Source organism: Microchirus variegatus (genome assembly GCF_963457635.1).
Source record: "Microchirus variegatus genome assembly, chromosome: 10".
NCBI lineage: Eukaryota > Metazoa > Chordata > Actinopteri > Pleuronectiformes > Soleidae > Microchirus > Microchirus variegatus.
Window position 1 is genome coordinate 16,709,975 of NC_139811.1, and position 25,798 is coordinate 16,735,772.

Below are 25,798 nucleotides of genomic sequence, written 5' to 3' on the forward strand. Positions count from 1 at the left end.
TTTGATTTAGATCCATGAACATGATTAAAAACAAATATATGCATATGTCCCAGATAAAGTTTAAACATAACAAACACAATGTTTTGATAGCAATGATTTTTTTTATTGAGTCTACAAGTAGGTGATTTAAAGCTGATACAACAGCGCTACCCAATGGTTATAAGATAGTATTACAAGCAGACACATTTTCTAGCAGGCAAAACAGCACAAACAGCAGGTTTTACACAGTCACTCATGCTCCTCTGTTATTCTTCAGTGGGACAGATGGACTTGTTGATGGTTTTCTCTGACGTCTGGGAGCCCAGCGACACTTTACACGTGTAAGGTTTATCCTTGTTCCAGTCTGACGTCTGGACGGTCAGATGGCTGCTGATTTGGAAAGTCTGGTCCGGTTGGTGAGCAGCAGAGCTGCTGGAGACTCCACTGCTCACTGGACTCCCACCAACCAACCAGGTCACATCTGCAAAAGGCACAGACTGACTGGACAGACAGACCAGAGTGGCTTTGTTGGTCTGCAGCTCAGCGCTGGACGGAGGGAAGACAGTCAGGACAGGAGGAGGGAGACTGGAGTCTGAAAACACATGGAGGACAACAAAGATATGACCAAGAATCTAATAAATATGAATAACACAGCAGTCTCTCTGTGTTTTGTTTGCTGCTGAGATGTCATTATATACATCTAAAATATCCACGTTTGTTTTCTTTGGAATTCAATCATATTTCTAATTAAGAATATGATAATTAAGACAAATTTCTTCAGAAACATGGGTTCAAAGATAAACTGACTTGGAGTTTTATCACTTTTGGTAAAATAATATTGGATTAGAGAGACAGAAGTACAGACTCATGAGACTGAGAGTGACAAACCTACAAAAAGGAACATCACAATTTACTTTTAAAATAGTTCTGATAAAACGCATCTCTGTGAATAATTATGCCATATGAATACAACTACTACTAATAATAACAAAGTTAATTTTAAGAACCTTATATGAAATAAAACATTTTGAAATGGCCTTTAAAATGGTTTAGCGTTGTTCTTTAATCAAGAAACAAACGGCTGATTTTACAAAGACTGGTTCAGTGAAAATGTGAAAATAAGTAAATTTCTCCCATTTATTCAAATACTCTACTACTAACAAAATCCATGTTTGTGTAAAAAAAAAGAAAACTCATTTTCTTTTTCTGTTAAATACACAACATTGTACCAAGACAAAACTGAAATTCCCCAAACAACCGTTAAATGTCTGAAACAAATAGTGAGAAATGAACACATTCATTAAAGTCAAAATGAGTGAAATATCACAGATCAGTTTTGTTTCATGATCAGTTGTAAAGTACTTACCCGTCACAATCAGCTTGGTGCCTTGTCCGAATACCACAGTGATTCAGTTTGTACACATGTCTGTACAAAAACCTCCTGACTCTCACTGATGACGGCAGCGGAACTGAAACGTTCCAACTTTCACTGTCAACATCTCAGTCCCATCATCAGTTTATTTATTTGACTAAAAACTGCTGCACTTCTTTCAAACATTCTTGTGTCTTTAGGTGGATTCTTCTTTCTAACAGTCTCCTTTCACTCCAGGTTCACTTTGATTTGTCTGATTTTAGTCAGAATTCATGAAATCTGTTGTGAGTTTCTCTCTGAGGTTTTTGTCACAGTGTAAATCACTGTGGTACAGCTTCAGAAGCAGAGTCATCCCATGTCTGACAGAAATACTGAGCACAATCTCCTGCCTCTGCTCGCTTTATAATGAACTGGTAATCTGTTTTTGATGAGGATTTAGAGTGAAATCGGTCTGAAGAGAATCCTGCTCCAAAGCTTGGAGAACTGCTGGTGTAGTGAAAACTCAGAACATACTGAGGAACCCCACCAGGAACCTGTTTATACCACCGCACAGATTTGCTATCATATCTCTGAATGTTGCAGTTGAGAACAACCTCTTGTCCTGCAGAAACTGTGTGGACAGCAGGCGTCTGGGTCAGCACGATCGCTGCATCAACATCTGTCAACACACAGAGAAAACACTTGAGTCAAAGGTTTCTGTTTGGAGATAATATGGGTTTTTAAAAGGAAAGAGAAGCAGATCTTACATGTTAGAGCAGTGATGAGAGTGCAGAGGGTCCCCAGCATGTTGTCAGTGTGTGGTGTAAGAGAGTCTGACTGTCAGGAAGAGAGGTGAGCAGGGAGGGAGTGTGGTGACAAGAGAGACTGAGGCTTATAAAGACACAGAGGAGGAGGAGTTTCAACACTCAGCTCAGTTTTCTTACACCATCATTGTGTCACTGGATCAATCTCATATTAAATTAATGTAATATTCACACAGTGTTTATTAGTCTGTTCCTGGTATAAACTCTGCTCAGATTGTTCTGCTGTTTTTATTGCCAATTTCTCACCATAACTTAATCTGTTCACAAGCATCTTTTATTGTTGTATGTGAAGATATTTAAAGACTTAACATAAGGAAAATCAGCATTTTATTTTCAAAATAAAATAAATCTAAAATCAATGATGTGACGTCACCAAACCATTCTCATTTAATTTCATCTCAGGTTCACTCAGATAATCATAATTCATTTAAGTGTGACAAACTGTTGTGTTTGTCTTGTGTAACAGGTTTTTTTGTTGTTAGATCACTGTGATGTAAAGAAACAGTAAGTGAGTTTCCATAACATAATGTTTCTGCACACCTGAACAGCAACATCTAATCACTGACTGGATCAGAGGAAAACATCAATATTTATTATATAGAAAAGCCTGCAATAGTAGTGAGGTTATTGAGGATGGTGGTTGTTCAAGTGCACAAGTTAAACCAACTAATCATGATCATCATTTTCTTCTTATTAACTATATTTCACTTCTGATGGTGGTTGATGTTGTGCAGCTTAAAGTGCACTAAATGTGAATATCACAGTACACACAGTACATGTACATTCGTATACACTGTCTATGAATGAATGATTTTACTGATGACATTAGAGTGTGAAACAATGAACACACAGTTAGTACATTTCATGTTTGTCTCCTTCCTCTCTGTGTTCCTGACAAGTTCTTAGAGAAGACTGAAGGTTTCAAACCTTCAGCAGCAAATCATTTATTGCACTGGAACACTCAAACAAACAACAAAATAAAATGATATGAACAAACACTACTTTGGAGTTTTGTATCTGGCTTTTAAAAGAATACCAAAGCTCTGCTAAGCTGATTTTTATTCACACATGGTCTTGCAATCTATTCTAGCAGAGATTCAGAAAGAGGAAGTGCTTATTGAAGAGGTTTTTGTCACAGTGTAAATCACTGTGGTACAGCTTCATTAGCGCGGTCATCCCATGTCTGACAGAAATACTGAGCACAATCTCCTGCCTCTGCTCGCTTTATAATGAACTGGTAATCTGTGTTTGATGAGGATTTAGAGTGAAATTGGTCTGAAGAGAATCCTGTTCCAAAGCTTGGAGAACTGCTGGTGTAGAGAAACCTCAGAACATACTGAGGAACCCCACCAGGAACCTGTTTATACCAGTTCACATAATTTCTATCATATCTCTGAATGTTGCAGTTGAGAACAACCTCTTGTCCTGCAGAAACTGTGTGGACAGCAGGCGTCTGGGTCAGCACGATCGCTGCATCAACATCTGTCAACACACAGAGAAAACACTTGAGTCAAAGGTTTCTGTTTGGAGATAATATGGGTTTTTAAAAGGAAAGAGAAGCAGATCTTACATGTTAGAGCAGTGATGAGAGTGCAGAGGGTCCCCAGCATGTTGTCAGTGTGTGGTGTAAGAGAGTCTGACTGTCAGGAAGAGAGGTGAGCAGGGAGGGAGTGTGGTGACAAGAGAGACTGAGGCTTATAAAGACACAGAGGAGGAGGAGTTTCAACACTCAGCTCAGCTTTCTTACATCATCATTTTTCACAGCATATTGTCTTCAATATCAACTAAATTTAAAAATCACACAAACAGTGTCTTTTCCTGTGAGGGACAGTTCCCTGACACATCTTACATCAGTGCTCAGCAATTGGTGGCCCGTGGGTCAAAACTGGCCTGCCAGTATGTGTATATTCAAATACAATATGTTGCTTGAACTGACAGTTAACCTAAACTAAATGTGTGGTTTGAAAAATACTAATAAAATCACTGCTGTTGCCATGGTGACAGGCAGGTTTGGGGAGTAAATGTCCATAAAAATAACTACTTCCATGCGTTTAGGCTCAAAGAAGAAGCATTCTTAAAATTGCAATAAAAAAAATAAATATTAACAGTATGAGTTTGTGTCTCACATGCATTTGTCTTTTTTAACAAGCTGGTGATTAAAGACAGCATCCACATATTGTTAGCTTAAAGGCACCATATGTAAGAATGTGGCCAAAAACGGTTACTACACTCAAATTAGGTTTTGTTTTCTCCGCCATTGTAGCTCAGACGTAACTAGCAACCTGTGGTTTCTCGGCAGCTGAGACTCTACTGACTGCAATGATTGGTAGACGGCGGTAGGTGGCGCCACATGCCAAAACATGATTTCAAAACATAAAAATTATTTGCAGTCTGCAAAAGATTTTTTTTAATGCGAATATTTTGGCTGTACTGTTGTTGTTGGTGAGTTCAGTTTGTTATATGAACATTATTCCTGAGTCTCTGTGACATTTGACACGAGGATTTTACGATCAGTTGCTTTAGATTTATCACATAATGCACCTTTAAGACAGCAAACGTGGGTTATTGTTTCTGACGGAAGATGTTTTAAGACATTTCGCCTGATGAAGACGCAATGTTTTGCCCAATATTAAAGAAACAAAATGGCCCTGGACCACATGAAACTGAGAGACGAGGTGTGCAGGTGCATCCTGGGTAAGAAGAGAATGAGTCATACAGAGATGCTGCTTTACGAAAATGCAAATTCAAAAACATACTAGAAAAGGAAATGTGTCAATTAATAAATGTTCATGGCTCGAATGGAGTAAAAAAACAAACGTATGCCAGTTTTTTAAAGATGAATCATCTCATGCAGGACACACACTGAGTACATGTATATGGGCTTGATCATCTACCGCTCACTGAAACTGATAACCACAACCTCAATGCTGCACAGAGAGCTGACACTTTTCCCCCTGATTTACATGAAGCTAAATAAAGACAGGAGGCTTCTCAGGTGCATCCTGCAGAGCAAGGTTGAGAAACATGAGTGTGTTAGTAAAAAGTCCCCGGAGCCTTTGTAACAGCTATCCAGTGCTGCTCTCTAGTGTATGATCAACTGAACAACACTCAATAATAAGTAATCCTTATATTTGTTGCCATCATCTTTTACAGAATAATCAATAATAAGAAAAACTGGTAACTATTTAATCTTTTAAAATATGTTAGGGGTGGGATGTAAACTCAACAAATAAGATTCCCAATAAATAAATAGAAATGCAGAATAATTACATAGTGAAACAGTGTAAGGCATGCTACAATTTAGCTGAGATCTAAGTTGTTGCATCTTCAGTCTTTGTGTAATTGTGTTTTATTGTTATGGTGCGTCTCATGGAGCCTATGAAACAGAAATCTTTATCAATATGCAATGTCCATGTTGGGCTTAAAGCTGCAGTGTGTAATGGCTGTTGTTCAGCCTCTGGTCAGTCCTTGTGAACAGAGCGGATGCAACATTATTTGTGCGCAGCTTCCTTCACCTTAAAACATGCTCTGTCGAGTAATATTTTGAGACCTGTGTTGTGCTCCCTCCATGTTTAATTCTTGTTTTTTAAAGCTCTTAATGGTTTGGTTAAGCTACCCCCAAACTTTGGAACGATTTACCCATGGAAATTAAATTAAATCTGCCCCCACCGTCGAATATTTTAAAGACCAACCTCCTCCTATAATGTTACTTTTATGTTTTATATCTTGTTGCTGTGCCTTTAACACCAACAAGTTACTGTGTCATATATACATATGTATGTATATGTGTGTGTGTGTGGGTGCGTGTGTGTATACTGTATACACACATATATATAGGGAAATTGAAGAAATGAGAGGGTTAAGGCCACTACCTCAGTACCCTGCCTTTCCCTAACTGTCCACTAGTGGCCGCAGTGTAACTTAAACCTCTGCACTGTACCTGCGTTTACCTGAATTCATGCACACTCAGTGTGTTTGTCTGGGTCCTTTTCGTACATGAACGTACATGATGGGACATAATTAAAACATACTATTAAAAAATAAATAAATAAATAAATACATATACAAATATATAACGACAGAGCGCGTGCACGAGCTCACACGCACTGCCTTGTAATTGCAACCTTCCACGGGAAAGTGCTGGAGACATTTACCAGAGATAATGTGGCGCAATACGGAAATCAAATTTCAAAATAAAACAAAATAAAAGGGCTTCTTGTCGGGGTGTGTTTTTACTTTGAAAGGTCAAGAAACGGAAGTCGTGCTCGAATGGATCCGGCTTGACACTGGTGCTAAATGTCGCGCCGTCTTTCCCACAGCTGAAAGGCAAAACGTGCATCGTTGAGCGACGCACCTTTTTTTATTTATTTATTCATTGTTTATTCCTCTTCATGCTCTGCCTGTTCATCGGAACACTGGTTTGTTTTGGGGGGGAAAAGTGGACATTTATAATAAATGGGGATTTTCCTCTGTTTTTTTCTTTTTTTTTACTCTCCCCCTCAAACAAAGCGTCTTCACCGGGTGATCGAACGTGCAGTTGGTCAGTGAAGTAGAACCTTACAGATGCGGTGAGATGGAAACGACCACTGTCAACATCTGCTCACAGATCTCGAGCTGAAGGTGGAGGCTCTCTCTCTATCTCTATGTATGTGTGTGTGTGTGTGTGTGTGTGTGTGTGTGTGTGTGTGTGTGTGTGTGTGTGTGTGTGTGTGTGTGTGTGTGGGAATAAAATGTTGCGCGGTGTTTCTTCTGCACCGCAGGTTAATTTAATCTTAAATGCACCTCTGTCTAAATCTGTATTTCTCTCTCTGTGTGGGTGTGTGTGTGTGTGTGTGTGTGAAGGCTTTTGCTGTCTTCTGCGCCACAACGAGGATGCTCTTTGCCCTACATGTGATTGTCATGTCTTCTGCGTTTTTCAACCCCAGTTTTGCCTTCAGCTCTCACTTTGACACAGGTAAGGATCTTGATGCACCAGCAGACCTGATTTTTATGTTTGTGTAAAATGTCACCCCCCCCCTCTCTCTCTCTCTTTCTCCATCCTCTGTATCTGGTGTTTGGTGCAAGGCCATACTGTGGTTTGATGGTGTAATATCTTATGAGTCACTTCATCATGACCATCATCACAGCTAACACAGTCGGGTCAAACCTGAGCGGATGAGTTTCCCTTCACTCAGTCTCCTGTCACAGTCTGGTGACAAGAGGGTTAAAGGTTGTGACTGCAGTGGATCTGCATAGTCCTATACATGCAACACCACTGCAGCCGTGAGTGTGTGCATGCGTGCACATATGTATGTGTTTGTGCACGACCACATCACAGAGGTGTCTGTATTATCTGCTGCTGCAGTATTTGTTGCCCGTTTTGGACCCGCAGTGTTAAATCATCCTCTGTGTGCTAGGGGGGGGGGCGGGTGATCCTTGGCAAAGGAGAAGCCAGGTGCTGCTGCAGTGCTTACGGGACCACTGAGCGAGGAGTCATGGCTGAGCCTGTGTGAGGGTTTGATAAGAGCAGGGGGGGAAATAACGGTGTACACAGTGTAAACAGGATGGATAGAGTACCCAAACTGTGCTGTGCATACAAATGACAGTGAGTCAAGTGGCTCTCAAGTTCCAGGCTCTATCTGTCCTCCCAGGACCACACACTCACCGATGGACGATCCTTCTTTTATATCCTCCTGTATTTTTTCCCCCGTGACTTAATTCCTTTCACTCCTCACTCTGTACATTTATTTATTCCTCATTTACGTGAGGTGATCTGTCCTTATGAGTTGTCTCCGTCAACCACAACCTGACCTTTCACTGTGAAGCGCCAACAACGGATGATTTCAATCCCACGTAACCTTTTTGAGATTAGTCCACAAACAACACGGGTGTCCCATTGTCTTGTCATTCGGAGCTACTGCAAAGAGAAACGGATGTGTTTTGGGGTTTTAGACATTTTGGAAAAAAACGGTTGTGAAAGCAGTTCTCGGTGTGCTGTGTGCTGAGTTGGCCGTCTCTGGCACTGTGTGCAGTGAAATATGATACAAACATATACACCAGAGGTCTTTTAATCTGAGGCGAGATAATTGTTTCCCTGCTGAATTATGGTGAAAATCCTCGCTCGCTATGGCTCTTTTGGGGAATATCCGTAATTTAATTGTCTCTGTGTTTTCTTCCTGGCAGACCTCAAAGGTTTGGAAATGTTCCCCTCAGGAATGTGCACTGAAATGCTCATCTTTTATTTCTTAGGGATCCAGAGTCTGGGGAACACTTCAGAGCAGCATTTGCATCAGGATTGTTTGGTTTATACAGATACCTGATGTGGTCTGGTCGGTCACTCCCCTGTCATGATGATCTAAAATGCTCATAAGAGCAGCATCACACTTGTGATCCCGTTCCTTTGCAGTAATTGGACTGAGAATCGATGTTGCCTAGGCGATGGAGGGGGGCGTGTGAAGAGGAGCCAATCATTCTCATGGCCAGTGCTAGGGACAGAGAAATGCTGGAGTCCCTTAAAGGGGGAGGGAGAAAAATGCTCTCAGATAAACAGTTTGCTGTACTCGCTGAATATGTTGTCCTTGAAGTGAAGGAGTCTATTAATAAAATACATCATTTGAATTGTTTTATGATGATTAAATGTCACAAGACTCAAAATGTGGGCAGAGAGCAAGACCATTGATTTTGGATTGACCGAAAAACCCATTTAACGACGCTGCCCTGTCCAGTCTTTCAAATTCAGATTTTGAACTGTTTCAGCCCCTGAAATCAACCTCTACAGCTGCTCTTCCTCCGTTTACCACGAGCTAGGCGAGAACATGCATGTGCTCCACCTCTCCAAACACTAACTCAAACAGTCACGCATGCACAAGCACAAACTCAGGCAGAGGAAAACAACAACTGTCGGTCATCACCCTGCGTGGCATTATGTAAGCCGTCGTCAGCAGCAGGCCTGGATTGCAGATTTCCTGACTTACACATCGTCCAAAGGGAGAGTGTGCTGTCGCGCATGTGTGTGTGTGTGTGTGTGTGTGTGTGTCGTGGTTCTGCACCAACGACTAACTGCAGCTAGCACCTGGGCTACTTCTGCTTCAGCACCATGGAGAGCTCACCCCGGTCAGGACAGGGAGCAGATGTCAAAGTGTAATAGGGAAGCGGTTTAAAAAAAAAAACCTCCATGTGTACGGTTAATCTGGATCACATCACAAGACATTATCATCAGACCATTATCATCTCTTAGCAGTTTGTACTGATTCCTGTAGGTGGCAGCGGCCGCCAGCGTGTAGTATATTGATGAAGATGTTTTTTAATCAGATTTCACGTGCAGGAAAGCTTTCACGTGAACACGGACAAAACGCTGCAGGCTGTAGTCAAAGTGATAGTGATGCTGGGAGGGGGGAAATCAAAAAATCTTGCTCTCAGAGCTCCTCCTACTGACTGGGTCACTACTGTTTGATTATTTATCTCCCCCTGTGTAACACCAGGCACTTTAAAGTAACATAAGTCTGCCTCTGGGGGGACGAGAATGAAGTGGATTTCAGCAGTCATGGGGAAGCATCTTCGTCTCCTCTTGTGTGCGCGTGCTGTGTGATAATGTGGGGGATGTGGGTTTATTGCTGTCAAACACATTGCTGTGTGTGTGTGTGTGTGTGTGTGCAATTCCACTGTTTGTTTTTAGAGAGGGGCTCATGCAGAATTTAATTTGCCTGTGATTCCTGGTTTAGCTGTAAAAAGCCACTTACCGACAAAAAAATGGCAGACAGTGGTACCTAAGATATTTGCTTGTTAGGAAGCAAGGTTTTGGACTGCTTTTAGCGACGTTTTATGATGATAATTAAAAGACAAGGGAGACATTTGTGTTAAAAATGTGTGTAAGAATTCACTGCATCTGTGTGAGGAGGAGGAGGAGGAGGTGGTGCTCAACAGCGGCATTTTGTGAACATGGGAAAAATGGGGGTTATAATAATTGCCTGCATAACTGACCCTAGCTTGTTTGGCTCAGGTATTTTCACACACACACAGTCTTTGTCTGGGAGCGTAAGACTTGGGCTGAAATGTCATCTCAGGCACATATTTTCTACGTCCACACATGGTTTGCACATGCATCCAATTTGCGCTTATCAGCCAGCTCACAAGGACAAAAAACAGACCTTAACTGTGTTCTCTCAGGTCTGAGTGAAAAATAGATGTTGTATTCTTACTGTAGGTGATAAAAAAATAATGAAAAATACAAAGACAACAGTTTTAACCTCAAGGAAAAAGCCTGCAGTTTCCAACAAGAATAAAGTTGTTGAAATGATTTTGTTCCTGTAATTGGGTAGAAAGCAAATTGTGTTCATATTATTATGTTCAATTTAGAGTGTCCAATTTGCCTAATCTGCATGTCTGGACTGTGGGAGGAAACCGGAGAACCTAGAGAAAATCCACATGCGCGGAGAACATGCAAACTCTTTGCAGAAAGGCCCTTGTTCCGGCCGAGTGGAGAACGCTACATTAACAGATGCCCCATCCATGTTCAATACATAGAATTAAGGCACTTTGTTCTCTATGTTGTGAATATTTAGCTTTTCACGGACGTTTTGTTCTCTTCGGTAAGACACATATCTTGATGCATCGCTTTAAGACTGTCTTACAATATATTGATTTTCACAGAATCCTTTTATCGTGACATTATTGGTGCTGTATACCATGTATCATGTATTTTATCAACCATATTAGTTAAATCTTGGATTTATAGCTCCTGTCCCCAAAGCACTGCTAGCGTCGCTATCTATGGTGAAATAACGCACTCGTGTTTCATTTAAAAAACGGGGTTAATTCCTTAACACTAGTTTGCAGCTGTCTTGCCATCTTAGATGTTGCACATAGTTAGAGTAGTGTTTCTTTTGTCAGTGGTTTGAATGCAATGGACATATTTATGAATATATTACAAAAGTTATGCACTACAGCTTTAAATGTGCAACTTTGCTCAGTTATGTATTTTTATTTTTATTTTTTTCAATCACATCATATGGAGAGAATCTATACTCTATAGTGTGTCTGGGAGTAAGGTAATCAGTGTTAATGATGTGCATGTTATTTACATTAAGTGCCACCTTTAAGAAAACGGTATGATAAGAAAATCTGGTATCACTTTATTTTGACTTTCTCTTCTCGTCATTAACCGGTATTCAGTGTCATGTCAACAGATAATCAGTTGACACTTAGTTGCGTACACTATTCTTTACTGTTTTTATTTTAATGAGATGGTCTTGACAAACATTCTATTGTCACAATCTACAGAGAAGTAGTTAAATGTTATTATTAACAGGCACTTTTGTACAGTAGTTTAGGGCTTAAAGGTGCATTATGTAATAAATCTAAAGCAACTGGCCATAAAATCCTCTTAATGTCATAGAGACTCAGGAATAATATTCATATAACAAACTGAACTCACCAACAACAACAGTACAGCCAAAATATTCCCATAAAAAAATTTGCAGACCACACATTATTCATTTGTTTTGAAATCATGTTTTGGCATGTTGCGCCACCTACCGCCGTCTACCAATCATTGCAGTCAGTAGAGTCTCTGCTGCCGAGAAACCACGGGTTGCCAGTTACGTCTGAGCTACAATGGTGGAGAGAACAAAACCTAAAAGACCTTGGTATTTTGAATTTCAGTGTAGTAACCGTTTGTGGCCACATTCTTACATATGGCGCCTTTAATTTTGTGTCAGATGAATGATTACCTCTTGACAAAATAAAGTTTTAGCAAATTATCTCTACTAATCCATGAAAATCCATATGTCTTGGTTCGAGCACGAGTTCACTTTTAATAAGGAGGATTATCTCTTCAACATGCACTTCCCAAAAAAAAAAAAAAAAAATGACTGGCCTGTCTCTGACTCACAGGACTGTTATTTCTGCTCCTTGTCAAAATTTACACAACTGTGTGTTCTTCCTGTTGCAAAGAGGATTCTGGAGTCCTCAGCGGAGCTTCCTGCTCTATTTGACTCCAGAGGATAAACATCTTTCCATTCCATTCATTCATTAACTGTCTGTTTGCCAATGTGATAAACAATGAACAGCCCTGTTTCTTTTTTCTTTTTCTTTTTTTTTGTTGCGTTTGCGCTGAACAATGGCTCAGATTCTTTTTTCCGTGCAGTGTTAATTAGGACTGAACGGTTTATAATTTCCAAATCAAAATCACAAATTCGAGCAATTAACTGCAACGGCAATGTAGCTAATTGCTAAAAAGCTGTTGTTTAATTGTTCTATGTTTCAATAAATAATATTTGGATTGCGGTGTGTGGTAATATTATGACACAGTGAAACGTTAATTGCAAATATCTTTTCTCCAACTCTTTCAGCCTCTGCTGCAAAATCCGACCCAGCACATGCCTCCTCTGCGTATTACATTTATCTTCACAGTGTCTCTGCTATAGATCAATTATTAATGTCATCCTTAATGCTACAGTTACCACCTTCACATGCACGGGAAACGTCTGCCTGTCACTGCACAGATATTCACTGCTTTGTTTCCAGCAGTGTGTCCTTGGCCGGACATGACGGGTCTGTAATGCTGATCCATGGTGGCCCTCGTGGGCCTCTCACTCCCAGTTAATGGCAGTTATCACGGATCTCAAGGGGCCTGAGCGATCTGCACTCAGTCGCAAAGAGCGTGACTAAAGAACGGCAGAGAGGACGTAACTTTTGTTTAATTTTCCCTGCCATTAATCACGTCATTGCTCTTCCCTCTGCCGTCGGCCCTTCCTCATGCTGACATACAGCCTCTGCACCCCCTGTTTTATTGCTTTCTCACCTCACAAACTTTCCCTTTTGCCTTATTTCTCGAAAAATGATTCCTTTCTCACCTCCTCCTGTCCTAAATCCTGCTCTCCCCTCTCCCTCATCGTGCAGCCTGTAACAGAGGATTGCTGCTATTGCTGCTGCTGCTGCTGTTGGATGTTTTATCTCTTGAGAAGCCAGGCTGTCAGAGCATAGTTGAGTGCAGCCAACAGACTCCCAGTGGCTGCTACACATGAAGAAAAAAGAGAGGGGATTAACCTTGTAGCCGCTGCGTATCCCCTCGACACTGACACGTATCGAGTGAGTCTCTCGAAACAAAATGCTGGAATGACACCTTAACACCAGATATGAGCGCACCACTCAAATCCAGTTATTGATCTGTAACGATTGTCTTTTTTTTTTTTTTTTTTTTTGCATTTTATATACACGAGTACAAAAGCAGAGAGTAATCAATTCGTCACCAGGTTAGGAGGACACAGAGGGCAGGACAAGATGGAGGCAGATGATCTGCTGTGGTGACAACTAAAGGGAGAAAGATGAAGAAGAAGATTTGGCTTGGGCTTCTGTCAATTATTTGGGTCGAAATTTAAATCACGATCATTTGGAAACGATTACTTATCGACTTGAACTTGAAATAAATAGATTTTATTGCATTTAAAAAAATATATACTTATTTTATACAATAAATGGTTGTATATTGTTTATCGCTGAGCTTTATAACCCTGGGATTCCACTCACTGAATGCGTTCTATTTCGGCCCAAATTGAGCGGAACAGACATTAAAAGCGTTGTTTTCAGAATTAAAGCCTCCGTTTTGTAATAATCGATTTCCATTAGGTTCCATTATTTCGTTTTGGGGCCAAGTTTGCACAGCCCTGGACCAGGCTTATATGGCTGTCTTTCAATTACCCAAACTCAAATTCTTGTTTGGGTGCAAACCAAAATTGTTTTTGATGTTATTATTGACTTGCTGAAAACTGCACATCCTAACCCGAAGCTTTGTTAATCTGCTGACTATTGAAACTGATCAACTAACCTGGACAAATCAACTTAAAAGGCATGCGTCTCTTCTGACCTGTCCAAAGCATCCCATAATGTTTGTGTTTATATTTGTGTAAAGAGAGTGCATGTGTTGTGGTTGGAAACCACTTGGTACAGCCCAGACAGGGCAGATGGAGGAGCTTATTTGCCCCTGTAGCGCTGTCCTAAATGTAAACTGATGCTCACAGAGATCTGGGAACTATATTTTCTTGCTCCTGCTGCTGTCTCTCATTCTGTGTCTGACTGTGTGTGTGTGTGTGTGTGTGTGTGTGTGTGTGTGTGTGTGTGTGTGTGTGTGTGTGTGTGTGTCTGTCCTTTCTTCCGTCCTCAAACCTTGTCCCATATTTTTCTTTTATATTTAACCATGATGAATATGAAAGGAAAGTTAGAACGTTGATACTTTCCTTAAAAAACAGCAGCAGTTGAGTTGCTTATTCATGATTATATTAAACAGATGCAAAACCGAACGTTTAAAATCCTTTCTTCTCCGATGACTTAGTAATTTGTGGTGCATATATTATCACACCGCGACCCTCGTGTGTGGAAGACAAAGCTGTTTTCTACACAGTCATAATTGTTTTTCACGTTCTCAGCCACTGTTTTATAGCGCGTGAAAATGTGAATTTCTGCACTTCCTTTCCACTTCATTGTTCATCCCTGCGAGTGCATCCATTCTTTTGAAAAAACGGGGCTGAAACTGTATCTCACACTGTGCCTTTTGTCTCCTCCTCCTCACTCTCTCTTGGAACAATTTGATTGCAGTGGTGTGTAGTTTGGCACGGTGCCCGCCCTGCAGCACTGTCACCACTTGGCCCCTCAGTCCTAAACAAAAACGTGTGCGCCTGTACAATTGTGCATGCATGGCAACCATACCAGAGAGAAAGAGGCTGAAGTAAGAAGGGCGAAACCATAGAGGGAGGGGGGGGGGAGAACACAGCATCTTCTCAAAAGGTGGAGAGACGTTTAATTCTGTGCTGTGGAGTGTTAGAGCTTGTTCACTTTTTTTTTTTCCTCGAGTGGTTGCTGCTATCAGGAGCAGAAACAACAGCCCTCTGTTCCCCGTTACCAAGGAAACTCCTAATTTATCCTATGCAGCCAAGTGCGACACCTTGGCTTTCTGTGTGGGTGCATGTACTGGTGTTAGTGTGTGAATATGAGCACATGGCTCAGCCCTGGCCGTCGTGCAAGTATGGGAGAATTTGTAGTGTGTCCCTCTCTGTTCTGAATCTTTTCATATTGATCTTATGTTCTGCCTTTGAACATACACAACATCACACTCCTCTCCAGTTAAACACTGGTGACAGTAGATCTGAAATGCTGTTGTTTCAACTGGCTGCTGCAGCTGCACAGCAACAGAGAACTCTGCCTCGGTGATGCATGCTTTATTTATGGTCTACGGTGAAAAGCTCAGCGGCTGTGCTTAACACGCCGCATTCTCATTTTGTTTTTACATGCTTGAATACACACAGGCACACACACACACACACACACCAAGTGAGGGGAGCATACCTTAGCTTTCCCCGCTGTATTGAATCATAGACTCTATAGTCCTCTGGGTTCTTCCTGAAGCCAAATAGGAAGTGTAAATATGCCAAATACACACTAGGGGACGCCTCCGCTGGTCTATGGGAAAATTAATCTACTCCTCACTTGAGTTTTTACGTCAGTAAACATTTTCAATTCCGTTTGATTTGTATAGCGCCAAATCACAACATACATTATCTCAAGGCACTGTAGACCACATTATAGAGAGCAGAGAAACCCAACAATTCACACATTGAACAAAAACCAGGCATCAGTGGAATGAAAAAACAACAACTCCCTTTGAACAGAAGAAGAAATCTCTGACAGTGAGGATGAAAGGAAAAATGGGGGACAGAAAGGACAATATGGAGGTGATGTAGAGACAGAACAAAGAGAGCAGGAGCAGATATACAACAACTGTATCGTTATAAGTTTAGACAAGACAGTTCTGAGTCAGTGATGACATGTTTATAGAACTACAATGTCGTTTTTCCTGTGGTGTCTAAACTAATCTAATCTCAAGTCTTCTTCAGTAGAACATGTCGGCAGTTTTTGTAAATTATGAATTGTTCCCATTTTAAATCATGATATCCAAGGGGTGATGTCATAACTGGTTGCCTCTCCCATCTTTGTTTCTACTTGTGTGTTATGTGTTTCAATATCTATTTCTAGACTTGATCCTTGCATTGATAGGGTGAGAATTTGAGTGTTTTACATACATGATGTAGCTACTACAGCAAGTTATAAACTTAACAGATAATTTCTAAAAATGATCTGGAATACAATGCAGTGAGAGTTATAACCATAAGTTTTAACTTCCTGTGGGCTCCATGTTTTTTGGCTCTCTGCTTCCTTCTGATTGTCAGGCTGAATTGCTGAATTGTGGAGGGTACAGGGCGACTCCATCGCTCTCCTCTGCTGTCTGTCAGGACATGGCTCATCTTCCTCCAGTGTTTTTAATAAAGCAGGCATGAGCCCGGCTTTAAGTGCTTTATTCTCATTCCGCCATGCAGCTGGTGAAATAATGTGTGCTTCTCAAATATTTATGGAGGACCCCCAGGTCACTTCTCTCTCAGAGGGACGGGGATATTCTAAAATTGCTCTGGATGACTTGGACTTTCAGGTAGTGAACGATGACCTAACAAACTTATTAAAACTACAATATAGTTTATATACTAATTAATACACTTTTATAGTTTTATAGATGGATACAACAGTCTCTGCACACATACTGTGCCACACACTTCTGTTGTGAAGCGACGCATCCACCAGAGAGCAGCACACAGTTGAGAGTTTCTGCCGACAACAAATACGGTGAGGGTGAAAGAGGTTGCTGACATGTTCACCTCATGTCCTACAGTTAACCCCTCTAACCGCACTATTTCCTACACTGCTCACCCGCGAGTGCCAGCGAAATCGCGTGTGTTTGTTCCATGTCTGGAAACTTTCAGAAGACGTGAACAAATAGAGTAAAAAAATGAAGGCTCCACAGACAAAACGATTGAAGGTCTTGATTCACTCATTCATACAGCTACAACTACATTCGTCACACATCTATCGTCAGTCACGAGCCTGGGATAGCACCCCTAACTTTCTGGTTGCAAGACATCCTGCTCTACCACTGAACCATTGTATTGACCGATGAATGACACATGCACCACTAATCACAATAATGTGTTCACAGCATCTAGTTTACACGTGGCTTTCATGAATGACAAAATATCTTCTCTCTCACGACTCAAAGGGAAATTAAATGTGCTTTCTCCAGACCTATAAAACACAATGAGGGGATTTCCATGACTCCATTGTGTGTTAGAAAATGCACTTCGGTTACCTCAGCCTCAGCCCACTGACTGACTTTTAGAGGTAGACAGCATAAGGAGACAAATGAGAATTTGGAGTGGGACTGTGACCAACAGGAGGAAGTGAAACATCCCTCAACTTCAAAATGCACTACTTCTTTGCTGAACCTGAAGAAACGGTATGTTTTTCAGCATTCATCCTTTCAAGCGTGCTTTATAGGACACCGAGACAGAAACCAGACCCAGTGATCTGCCCCAGGCTCCTGCACGACATGACAGTTGACTTAATATTTTGGCTTCAGAAATAACATCTGTATGCGTGTTTTATGTGTGCGTCCTTTCGCAAGCTCTGAGTCACCGTGCCATCTGATTAAGTGTTTGTCATCATCAGCTTTTCGAGGACCATCTGCACAGTGTTCAGCCTTTCTTCTCCCTCTCCTTCCTCGTCCATCTGTGCTTTGGTGCAAAGCTATAGGTTTAGCGTACAGTTATTTAACTTATTATGAAACATTAAATTTACACTTTCAAAGATTGTGCTGGAAATGCAGCTGCATGCTGTATATCTGTTGGTTTTAATTATTGGCTGCTTGACCATACTACCACATGGGAGTGAATAAAAGCTGTGAATATTCATATTGAAAAGAAATGAGATGTGTAATGTCACCATTCAGCCTCTGTGCTATGGGGAGGATCCAGAAAGGGCACAGCTTGTTTTAGCTGGGTAATCTCCTTTTTTTTTTTTTTTTTTTTTACACTTCACAGACACACTCTCTCTCACACACATGCACACACACACACACACACTACAACAATCTGTCATTGTGTAGTTGTACAATCAAATACACAGAGTTAGTCCCAGCAAATGAGGCATCAGCAAAAATGTGTTTCCTCCAAGAGTGGGAAAAGAAGGGGGGGAAGCCAATCAACTAATATATGTTGGCCAGACCAGGTTGTTGCCTTGGTAACACACACACACACACACACACACACACACACACACACACACTGTAGGTTCATGCAGCTTTTCCTTTTAACACTCCCTTTGACTACCATTCACAGCCAATTCAAATGATAACCATAACCAGTTAATGCCAAACTCTAACCTTAACCTTACCATGATCCAAATATTTGCCTTTTAAATTTAACCAGTTTCTCATTAGGACCAGGTTTTGGTCTCCATGAGGACTGCTGGTCTTGACAAGGTCAGCATTTATGCCAGAAAATGTCCTAAAGAGGTAGCAACTACAAGTTAACACAAACACACAGGCTGGTTTTGCATTATTTGCATGGACACTCGTAGACATAACGCATTCCCTGGCACTTTACCCCAACCTTAACCATCACAACTAAATGTCTAACACTAACCTTTAATCTAACCTTAACCCTAACCCCTAAAACCAGCCTGTTAAAGTTGTGTGGACCAGCCAAAATGTCCTCAAAACATAGGTTTTCTTTGACAATTGGTCCACACGGCCTATTTAAGACATGTACACAGAGACACACAGTCAGGTTTTCTTGACTTTAGAGGACATTGCGTTGATTTACATTCATTTGTTTTTGACTTGACTTGTTTTTTGTCCCCACAAGTCCCTCATAATGTAACAGATTTAAGTCCCCACAATATGCGTAATGCCTGGAACACACACACATTCTTGAACTTCCTGCATACTGAGGAACGGGTAAAAGTGATGACAAAGTGAGGACCAGAATTTCCACTTTATATAGCAGCAGAATTACAAATATCTACTACATGAATGTCATCTATAAAGAACTACTGGGTGCAGTACCATGAAATGTCTGCAGGTGAAGCCCCAGAGCAAAAAGTGTGTGAAACACCAGTGCTGGAAAACGGGTTTTTGTTTTCGCTGTTAAAAACAGAGACTAGCATGTTTACAACCCCAGGAAGTGATTTCCAATGAAAACAAAGTGAGGACCGACCAAAATGTCCTCACTTCGTAAAAATGACCTCACTTTGTTGGTTAAAAACTCTCACTGGTCCTCAGTATGCCACAAGTACAAGAACACACACACAACACACACACGCTGTACTTCTCAAACACGGATTCAGGAACCTGGACATATTGCGCCTGACTTATTCCATCATCCAGTCATGTGTGTGCAGGCGTTAGCATAGGCTTTGTGGTCGCGACCTTGGGGTCAAGCTTTGGTTGGAGTGGTGCTGTTTGGGGAGCACAGGGAGGCGCCAGGTCTGGAACAGTGTGTTCTCCACAGGCCAAATGAGTCAGGACTTCTAGGTCTCAGTCAGTGAGGTGGAAAAGTACTCACGCCATCATCACAGACCCAACACTCCTCACACTCAGTGAGGAGGAGCATGTCCCACGTTTGCATACAAGCTATATTGTTCTTACAATGATAGTGATGGAGATCAGGGCTGTTCTGGATTTATGCCATTTGCCAGTCATTTAACTTCAACAAAGTACGAGTGCATATAGAAGAGGTGAAGGCAACTGCAGTCCTGGTAATGTACATTTTAAAAGTCTACATATAAGGCTGTGCAATATGGCTTATAAATAAGATCTCAATATTTTTAGGTGATATCCTGATAGAAGAGATACAATACACACAACATTACACTGTAAAAACACACACGACAATATCTACTATTTATGATCTGTATTACCTGCTTAAAATACAGTTTTACCTCTCCTTTCACATCATTGTCATTTTAATGTTCAACGAAGGATATTTACGTGTTAGAAACAACACAATGGCCTATAAATGTGGCCAAATTTAGCCATAACACAAATAATTTGGCTTAAAATTAAATTGAGTGACTTTTTTAAAAATGTAATTTTGGCGATTCCATGTATTTTTTAAATCAATATATATAATATTTAGTTTATGAATGCAACATCCTTCAAAACCAGGATGAATAAAGGTGGAGTTTTACCAGATTGTTGTTTTTTTTTAGTTAAAACCTAAAAAAAAAAACATTTTGTGTCTGTTTCTGTATTGTGCTACAATGACGAGTGATCTTGGAATATAGATCACAGAAGAAAGGGAAGTTTTTTTCCTCTGCTTCTCTCTCTCTTTCCCCTCTTCTCTTTCATCTGTGCTTACAGGGAAGTTTAAAACGAGAAACCAGACCAAACTGCGACATCTGGTTCTTTGGCCTGTCCTCAGCTCTTTTCATGCTGAAAGACAAACCGACACGTGTGCTCCACATATGCACAGGAAAACAATGTCTAATTGTGGAAAAAAAACTTGCACGAAGGAGGAATAATTATTCACAACCATCGCGATTATGCACTCGTTCAGTCTGTCGGTCGGTCGGTCAGGCCCACACGGAGCGCCGAAACACTGTGGATGAATTTGACCTTTTTCAAAATGCCGCGCACAACTATTCCTCTTTGTCTGCCACGTTTTAACAGCGTTGAGTGCATTCCTCTAGAAAGCAGTTCACTTTGATTCAGTGTTTTTGTTCTTGCCGATTATACTGTGGATCCACACACACCACGCATGTCCGTTTATATGGAAATACATTGTCTGCTGTCGCTCGATTGAGTCTTTATCCGCATGTTGTAATTGTGTTTCAAAAGCCTCCAAGAACCAGAGTGCATTGTAACGTCTATAATTAAGCTTCAGGAACACCGTCCTATTTGGAGGAGAATACAAATAATGAGCCTCATGCGTCTTTCGTGAAGCAGAAAAAGGTCACATATCACCCGTTTGTTTGCAAAACAGCTCTGTTTCTACTTTGTTTTTAATTTCCTGCATGATCCTGTAGTTCACTGTATAGTTCATAACTGTATATCCTCTGTTGTTGCAGATGGGGCTCCGCTGAGCGAGCTGTCATGGCCTTCATCACTGGCCGTGGTCGCCGTCTCCTTCTCTGGCCTCTTCACCTTTGTCTTCCTCATGCTGGCCTGTCTCTGCTGCAAGAAGGGAGACGCTGGCTTCAAGGTGAGCTCGGGGCTGCCCCCTGCTGGCGTGGGCGAAGGGAACAAATACTACAGCATACTGTATGTTCACAGGGGACGTCAACACTGGCCTTTTCAGTCCATCTACCGGTCGTAGGGGGTGCTGTGCCAATCTCAGCTGACATAAGGCGATAGGCGGGGTACACTCTGGACAGTTCGCCAGTCCATCGCAAGGACATGTAGAGACAAACAACCATTCACTCTCACACTCACACCTACAGTTAATTTAGAGTGACCAATTTGCCTTATCCCCAAATCTGCATGTCTTTAGACTGTGGGAGGAAACCGGAGAACCCACACACACACACAGGAAGAACATGCAAACTCCATGCAGAAAGGCTCTTGTTCTGACTGGGTTGGCCTTTTCAGTCATGATTAAAATTACTTATTTACTAACTTATTAATTAGGGTCCGATTGCACAAAGTATTAAAACTGAAGGAGTACTTATTTCTTGCCCAAAATGTCCTGCTGGTTCAGATCTAAATCAAAGTTGGCTAAGTTTATAAGGAAAGACAATTAAACAAAAGAAAAGAAATGGGTATATTTATGTCCTCCATTTTGCTATATAAACACATATTTATTTAATTCTTCAAAAAAAAAAACAAAGAAAAAATCCTTGAATTTGAGAAGCTAAGCTAAGGCTAACACTGTGTTTACGTAGATCCAATCCATCCAGATATAAAATAAAGACACACACGCGCTCAGTGCTGACCTGCCCAAATCTCATATGAGAAGAGTTCGACACTATTGCAGTATTTTGTCAGAACTGTTGCCTCATTGTATGCAAGTGATGAAATCCCAGCCTTTAGCTGCCTGCATAACTCATCGTTCTGCGTCAAACATCAGTGCCGTGGTGAGCGTCTGGTGAGGGCAAACAGAGACTGACAAAGGGCACAGGGTCAGAGGACGGAGAAGCTCCAGAGCGGCTGTACTCGCTGACCCTCGTTTCCCCCACTAGCAAAGCTGCTCATATGACGGCACCCGCTTCAGAGCTCATTTCCATTTTGCTCATGCATTTTAATGATGCAACTTTTTCACTGGGAGAACTGATAAATTGCAGCCCCCAAATGAACAGCAGCCTTCTGTTAACATCACTTATGCTGATCATTTGGCAGTTTGACTGAAACTGAAACGGTTTCCTCTCACTGTCAAAAAAAAAACATGCAGATTGGGGAATTAGGCAAATTGGACACTCTAAATTGACCATAGGTGTGAATGTGAGAGCGAATGGTTGTTTGTCTCTATGGACTGACCAACTGTCAAATTGTTTCAAATTGAAATTTCAAATTTGAAAACAAAGAAGTGTTTGGTCCTTATGGAAAGCAGATACAGACTTGAACACACCTTTACATAATGATCCAAAGGTGATGTGGACTGGAGAGAATAGCAATGCCTCACTCCATGTTGTGCTCATTAGTCACCCTGTTAGCACCCTGCAGCGTCTACCTACCACAGGCTGCTCTCACTGTTCACGATGAACACTGGAGCGCACACCTGGTTCTCACCACTTACGGAAACAAGTAATAATTCTACTCTCGGTCTACTCTCGTTCTCTATCCGGCCCCGTCCTCTGGTTTTTGCACTTCACTAATGATCTTCTACCGCTTTATCCTCCACATGAGGGTCGCAGATGCCAATCCCAGCCGACATAGAGTGAAAGGTGGGATACACCCTGGAGGATAAAGTGGTCGAAGATGGATGGAAGACTTTCAAATATACATAAACATTCTATTCGAGCCACTGTCAAATGTGTTCACATACATAGTGCTGAAGCCCTTTCAGACTCCACACTAACCTCTCTGTGTTTTTCAGTATTATGGTGTTTAGATGTCGTGTCACATTGCGACATTCCCGCACTGCACACAGGAAGGGATTCATTTTATGTCAATAGGCAGAGGGAGACAACTGCAAACAGGTTGGAGTGTGACTGAAAACATAAAGAAATGACCATGAAACACAGCAGTTTGACAGGATAAATGCTTCTCGTCCCCGCCCACCCCGGCACTGCCAGTGTATATACACACAAACGCTCCCTCACACAGGTCTGACAGTACTGCGTAACAGAGCCCTTTTTCTTTTGATTCAGCATTTCATTGTTTCTGTTCACAGGCAGAATAATAACATCGACGACAACAAGCAACCAAACATTATCTTCAAGCTCAGAAGTTTTCCAAATCACAGCAGAATGAATAAACAGGTCCCACCATTTATCTGACTCTGTGGCACCAGCTCATCACTCATAATCTGTAAAGGTGTGCTTTCATGTGGGACTGCAGCATCGCACTGCTGCATTCGCCGTCCAAAGAAAATAAAATAAAAAAAAAAAGCTTCATTATTCCTCTCCATCACGGTGCTCTTACTGGAGCGTGTAGTGTGTGAGGCTGGATATTAAGTGCTTTCTAAACTGAAAGCTCTCCGGGGAGCTATGCAACGCTGACTCACAGCCAGGTGCCTGCTTTCACACATCGCTCTGAGGAGAGTGGCAGATGGTTCCCATGAATGAGAAACACACACACACATTCCTATGTATACACACTGGACACATGTAAATACATACACACACACACACACACAAACACACATTTGTGCAGCTATTCTTTTTCTTCTTCTTCTCATACCACAATTCAAATCACAGCACTAAACTTTACCAGTTCCTCAGAAATGAGCTTCTGCCTCATTAGGACCAGGTCTTGGTCTCCACTGGTCCTGAAAATGTCTGTATTTATACCAGAAAAGATTCTAAAGAGCATACACAGACAGACCCACAAACATGTTTTTATATCTTAGTGAGGACACTCATAGACATAATGCATCCCTAGCCCTTTACCCTAACCTTAACTGAAGTGCCTCACCCTAAACTAAACGCAGGTTTTCACCCCCAAAAAGCCCTTTAAAGGTCCCATATTATGCAAAATCAACTTTTTAATCATTTAAATCCTCATATTTGGCACTCTGGAGGCCCTACCAGTCGCCAAAGTTTGAAAAAAAGATGACGCTGATGTTTTTGTGGTCCTCCTCAGTCTAATACAGGGGATAAAACATGTGATGTTGACTTCCGCACTCATTGGGTCGTCACAAGATGCTAAATTCCTGGAATTGTTGTCTCGCGGAGCTCTGCTTTGTGCGTAAAACACGCGAGAGTGCTGGCGAGGGCAAGGGTATCCGAAAACCGGAAGTCCGCGAAAAGATCTTTTCTTGGCTCCAAAGTGCAGCACAGAGTTCTACACAAACTTCCAGCCTCAGAGGATTTATCTGTCCAGTGGATACATGTTATATATGACGGCAATGTGCCTGCTAGAGCCTGCAAATGCTCACTGCTGTTAGATCCCAGTAGCCTCTGTGGCTGATGTCATTTCCTGTCCCTTAAGTTTCGTTTTACTTTTTTATTATTTTTTTATTATTATTTAAAAGAGATACTACTATACGGAGCGTTCTGAACAGGGCTGTTTTGGCAGGCTGATTGAACTTCTGTGGTGCTTCATCCTTATGGTATTTTGTCACAGACATGTTCATTAGGACACCAGGGAAGTAGGTTAACTTGGAGAAAGAGGATATAATATAGGACTTTTAAAGATGTCTGGACCAGCCAAAATGTCCACATGTCCAAAATGTCCTCATGGTTTATATGATGTTTGGTCCTCACAAAGCCACAGATAAAAGACCACACATGCACACAGAGCTAGAGAAAGAGAGAGAGGGAGAGAGAGAGGGAGAGAGAGAGGGAGATATTTATACACACTTCGCAAATCCATTCAAATCGTTCTTACTAATCCAGCCTGGAAAGCCAGTGTTTTTGCTCGTCTCCATTCTCATTTCCTCCTGTTTTCTTTCCATGTTTTCTTTTCTCTCTCACTCTGTGGTTGCTGCATCTGGAAGATAGGCTTTATTTGGGAGCAGTTCATTAGCTCGGGGGGGAAAGGATGGATGGGCGGATGGCTCGGTGCCTGTGAACAGAGCACGCTAACTCCTCGTCTGGTTTCACAACATAGCCACATCCATAGAAAACTGCCAACAATGAAGGCTTAGAATTATTGTGGGAGGATGCTTAGTGTCAAAGGACATACTCAGGACAGCATTCTTGGTTCAAGAGATTCTCCATACAGTATAATATTAAAGTAATATATCCATCAACCACGAGAGTTTGCTACCAGTGTAATAGTCCTGACCAAATTGTGTGTTTTGTTTTGTTTTAAAAGTTAGAGGAACAGACAAATAAGCTTAAAATCTGGGGTTTCTGTAGATATTTCGATTCGATTTGTTTGAGAAGCCTCAGTAACTTGAATGAAAGGTGATCAACCATACTCACAGTGACTGCAGCAACAGGAAATGAAGTTAGAAAGAAGTAAAGGATCATAAGAAAAAGGTGCAATGACAATGATGTATTCTTGACTCACTCTGGCTTGTGATCAGCATCACTTTACTCTTTGTTTACTGATCTCTTTGGATGAGTAGAGTATCTTCCACTCTTCAACTTGTCTAATAAAATATTTACCCTACACTACCTTTTGATTTACGATCAGCACTCTTTAAAGTGTATACTTACTGTATGGGGCTTTAGAAAGACGGAG

At 41.3% G+C, this 25,798-nt stretch overlaps 2 protein-coding genes across 2 annotated transcripts in view; one reads left to right on the forward strand and one right to left on the reverse strand.

The window, feature by feature from the left end:
- Window positions 1-219: 219 nt before the first annotated feature.
- Window positions 220-2,137, reverse strand: LOC310932445 (immunoglobulin lambda-1 light chain-like; the record flags this gene model as incomplete). Its single annotated transcript, XM_083895768.1, has 4 exons — window positions 220-571; window positions 1,346-1,382; window positions 1,684-2,009; window positions 2,098-2,137. The coding sequence occupies 4 exons, from the start codon at window positions 2,135-2,137 to the stop codon at window positions 246-248; spliced, it is 729 nt and encodes a 242-aa protein (XP_083751894.1). The 3' UTR covers window positions 220-245.
- Window positions 2,138-7,026: 4,889 nt separating this feature from the next.
- The window catches only part of LOC310932857 (serine/threonine-protein kinase LMTK1-like), a gene marked incomplete at its 5' end in the record, with an annotated part of 35,191 nt that continues 16,419 nt past the window's right edge, over window positions 7,027-25,798 (forward strand). The window contains 2 exons of the mRNA XM_083896232.1: window positions 7,027-7,108; window positions 21,079-21,212. Of these exons, the coding sequence (XP_083752358.1) occupies window positions 7,027-7,108; window positions 21,079-21,212 (216 nt within the window). The remainder of the gene's footprint in view (window positions 7,109-21,078; window positions 21,213-25,798) is intronic.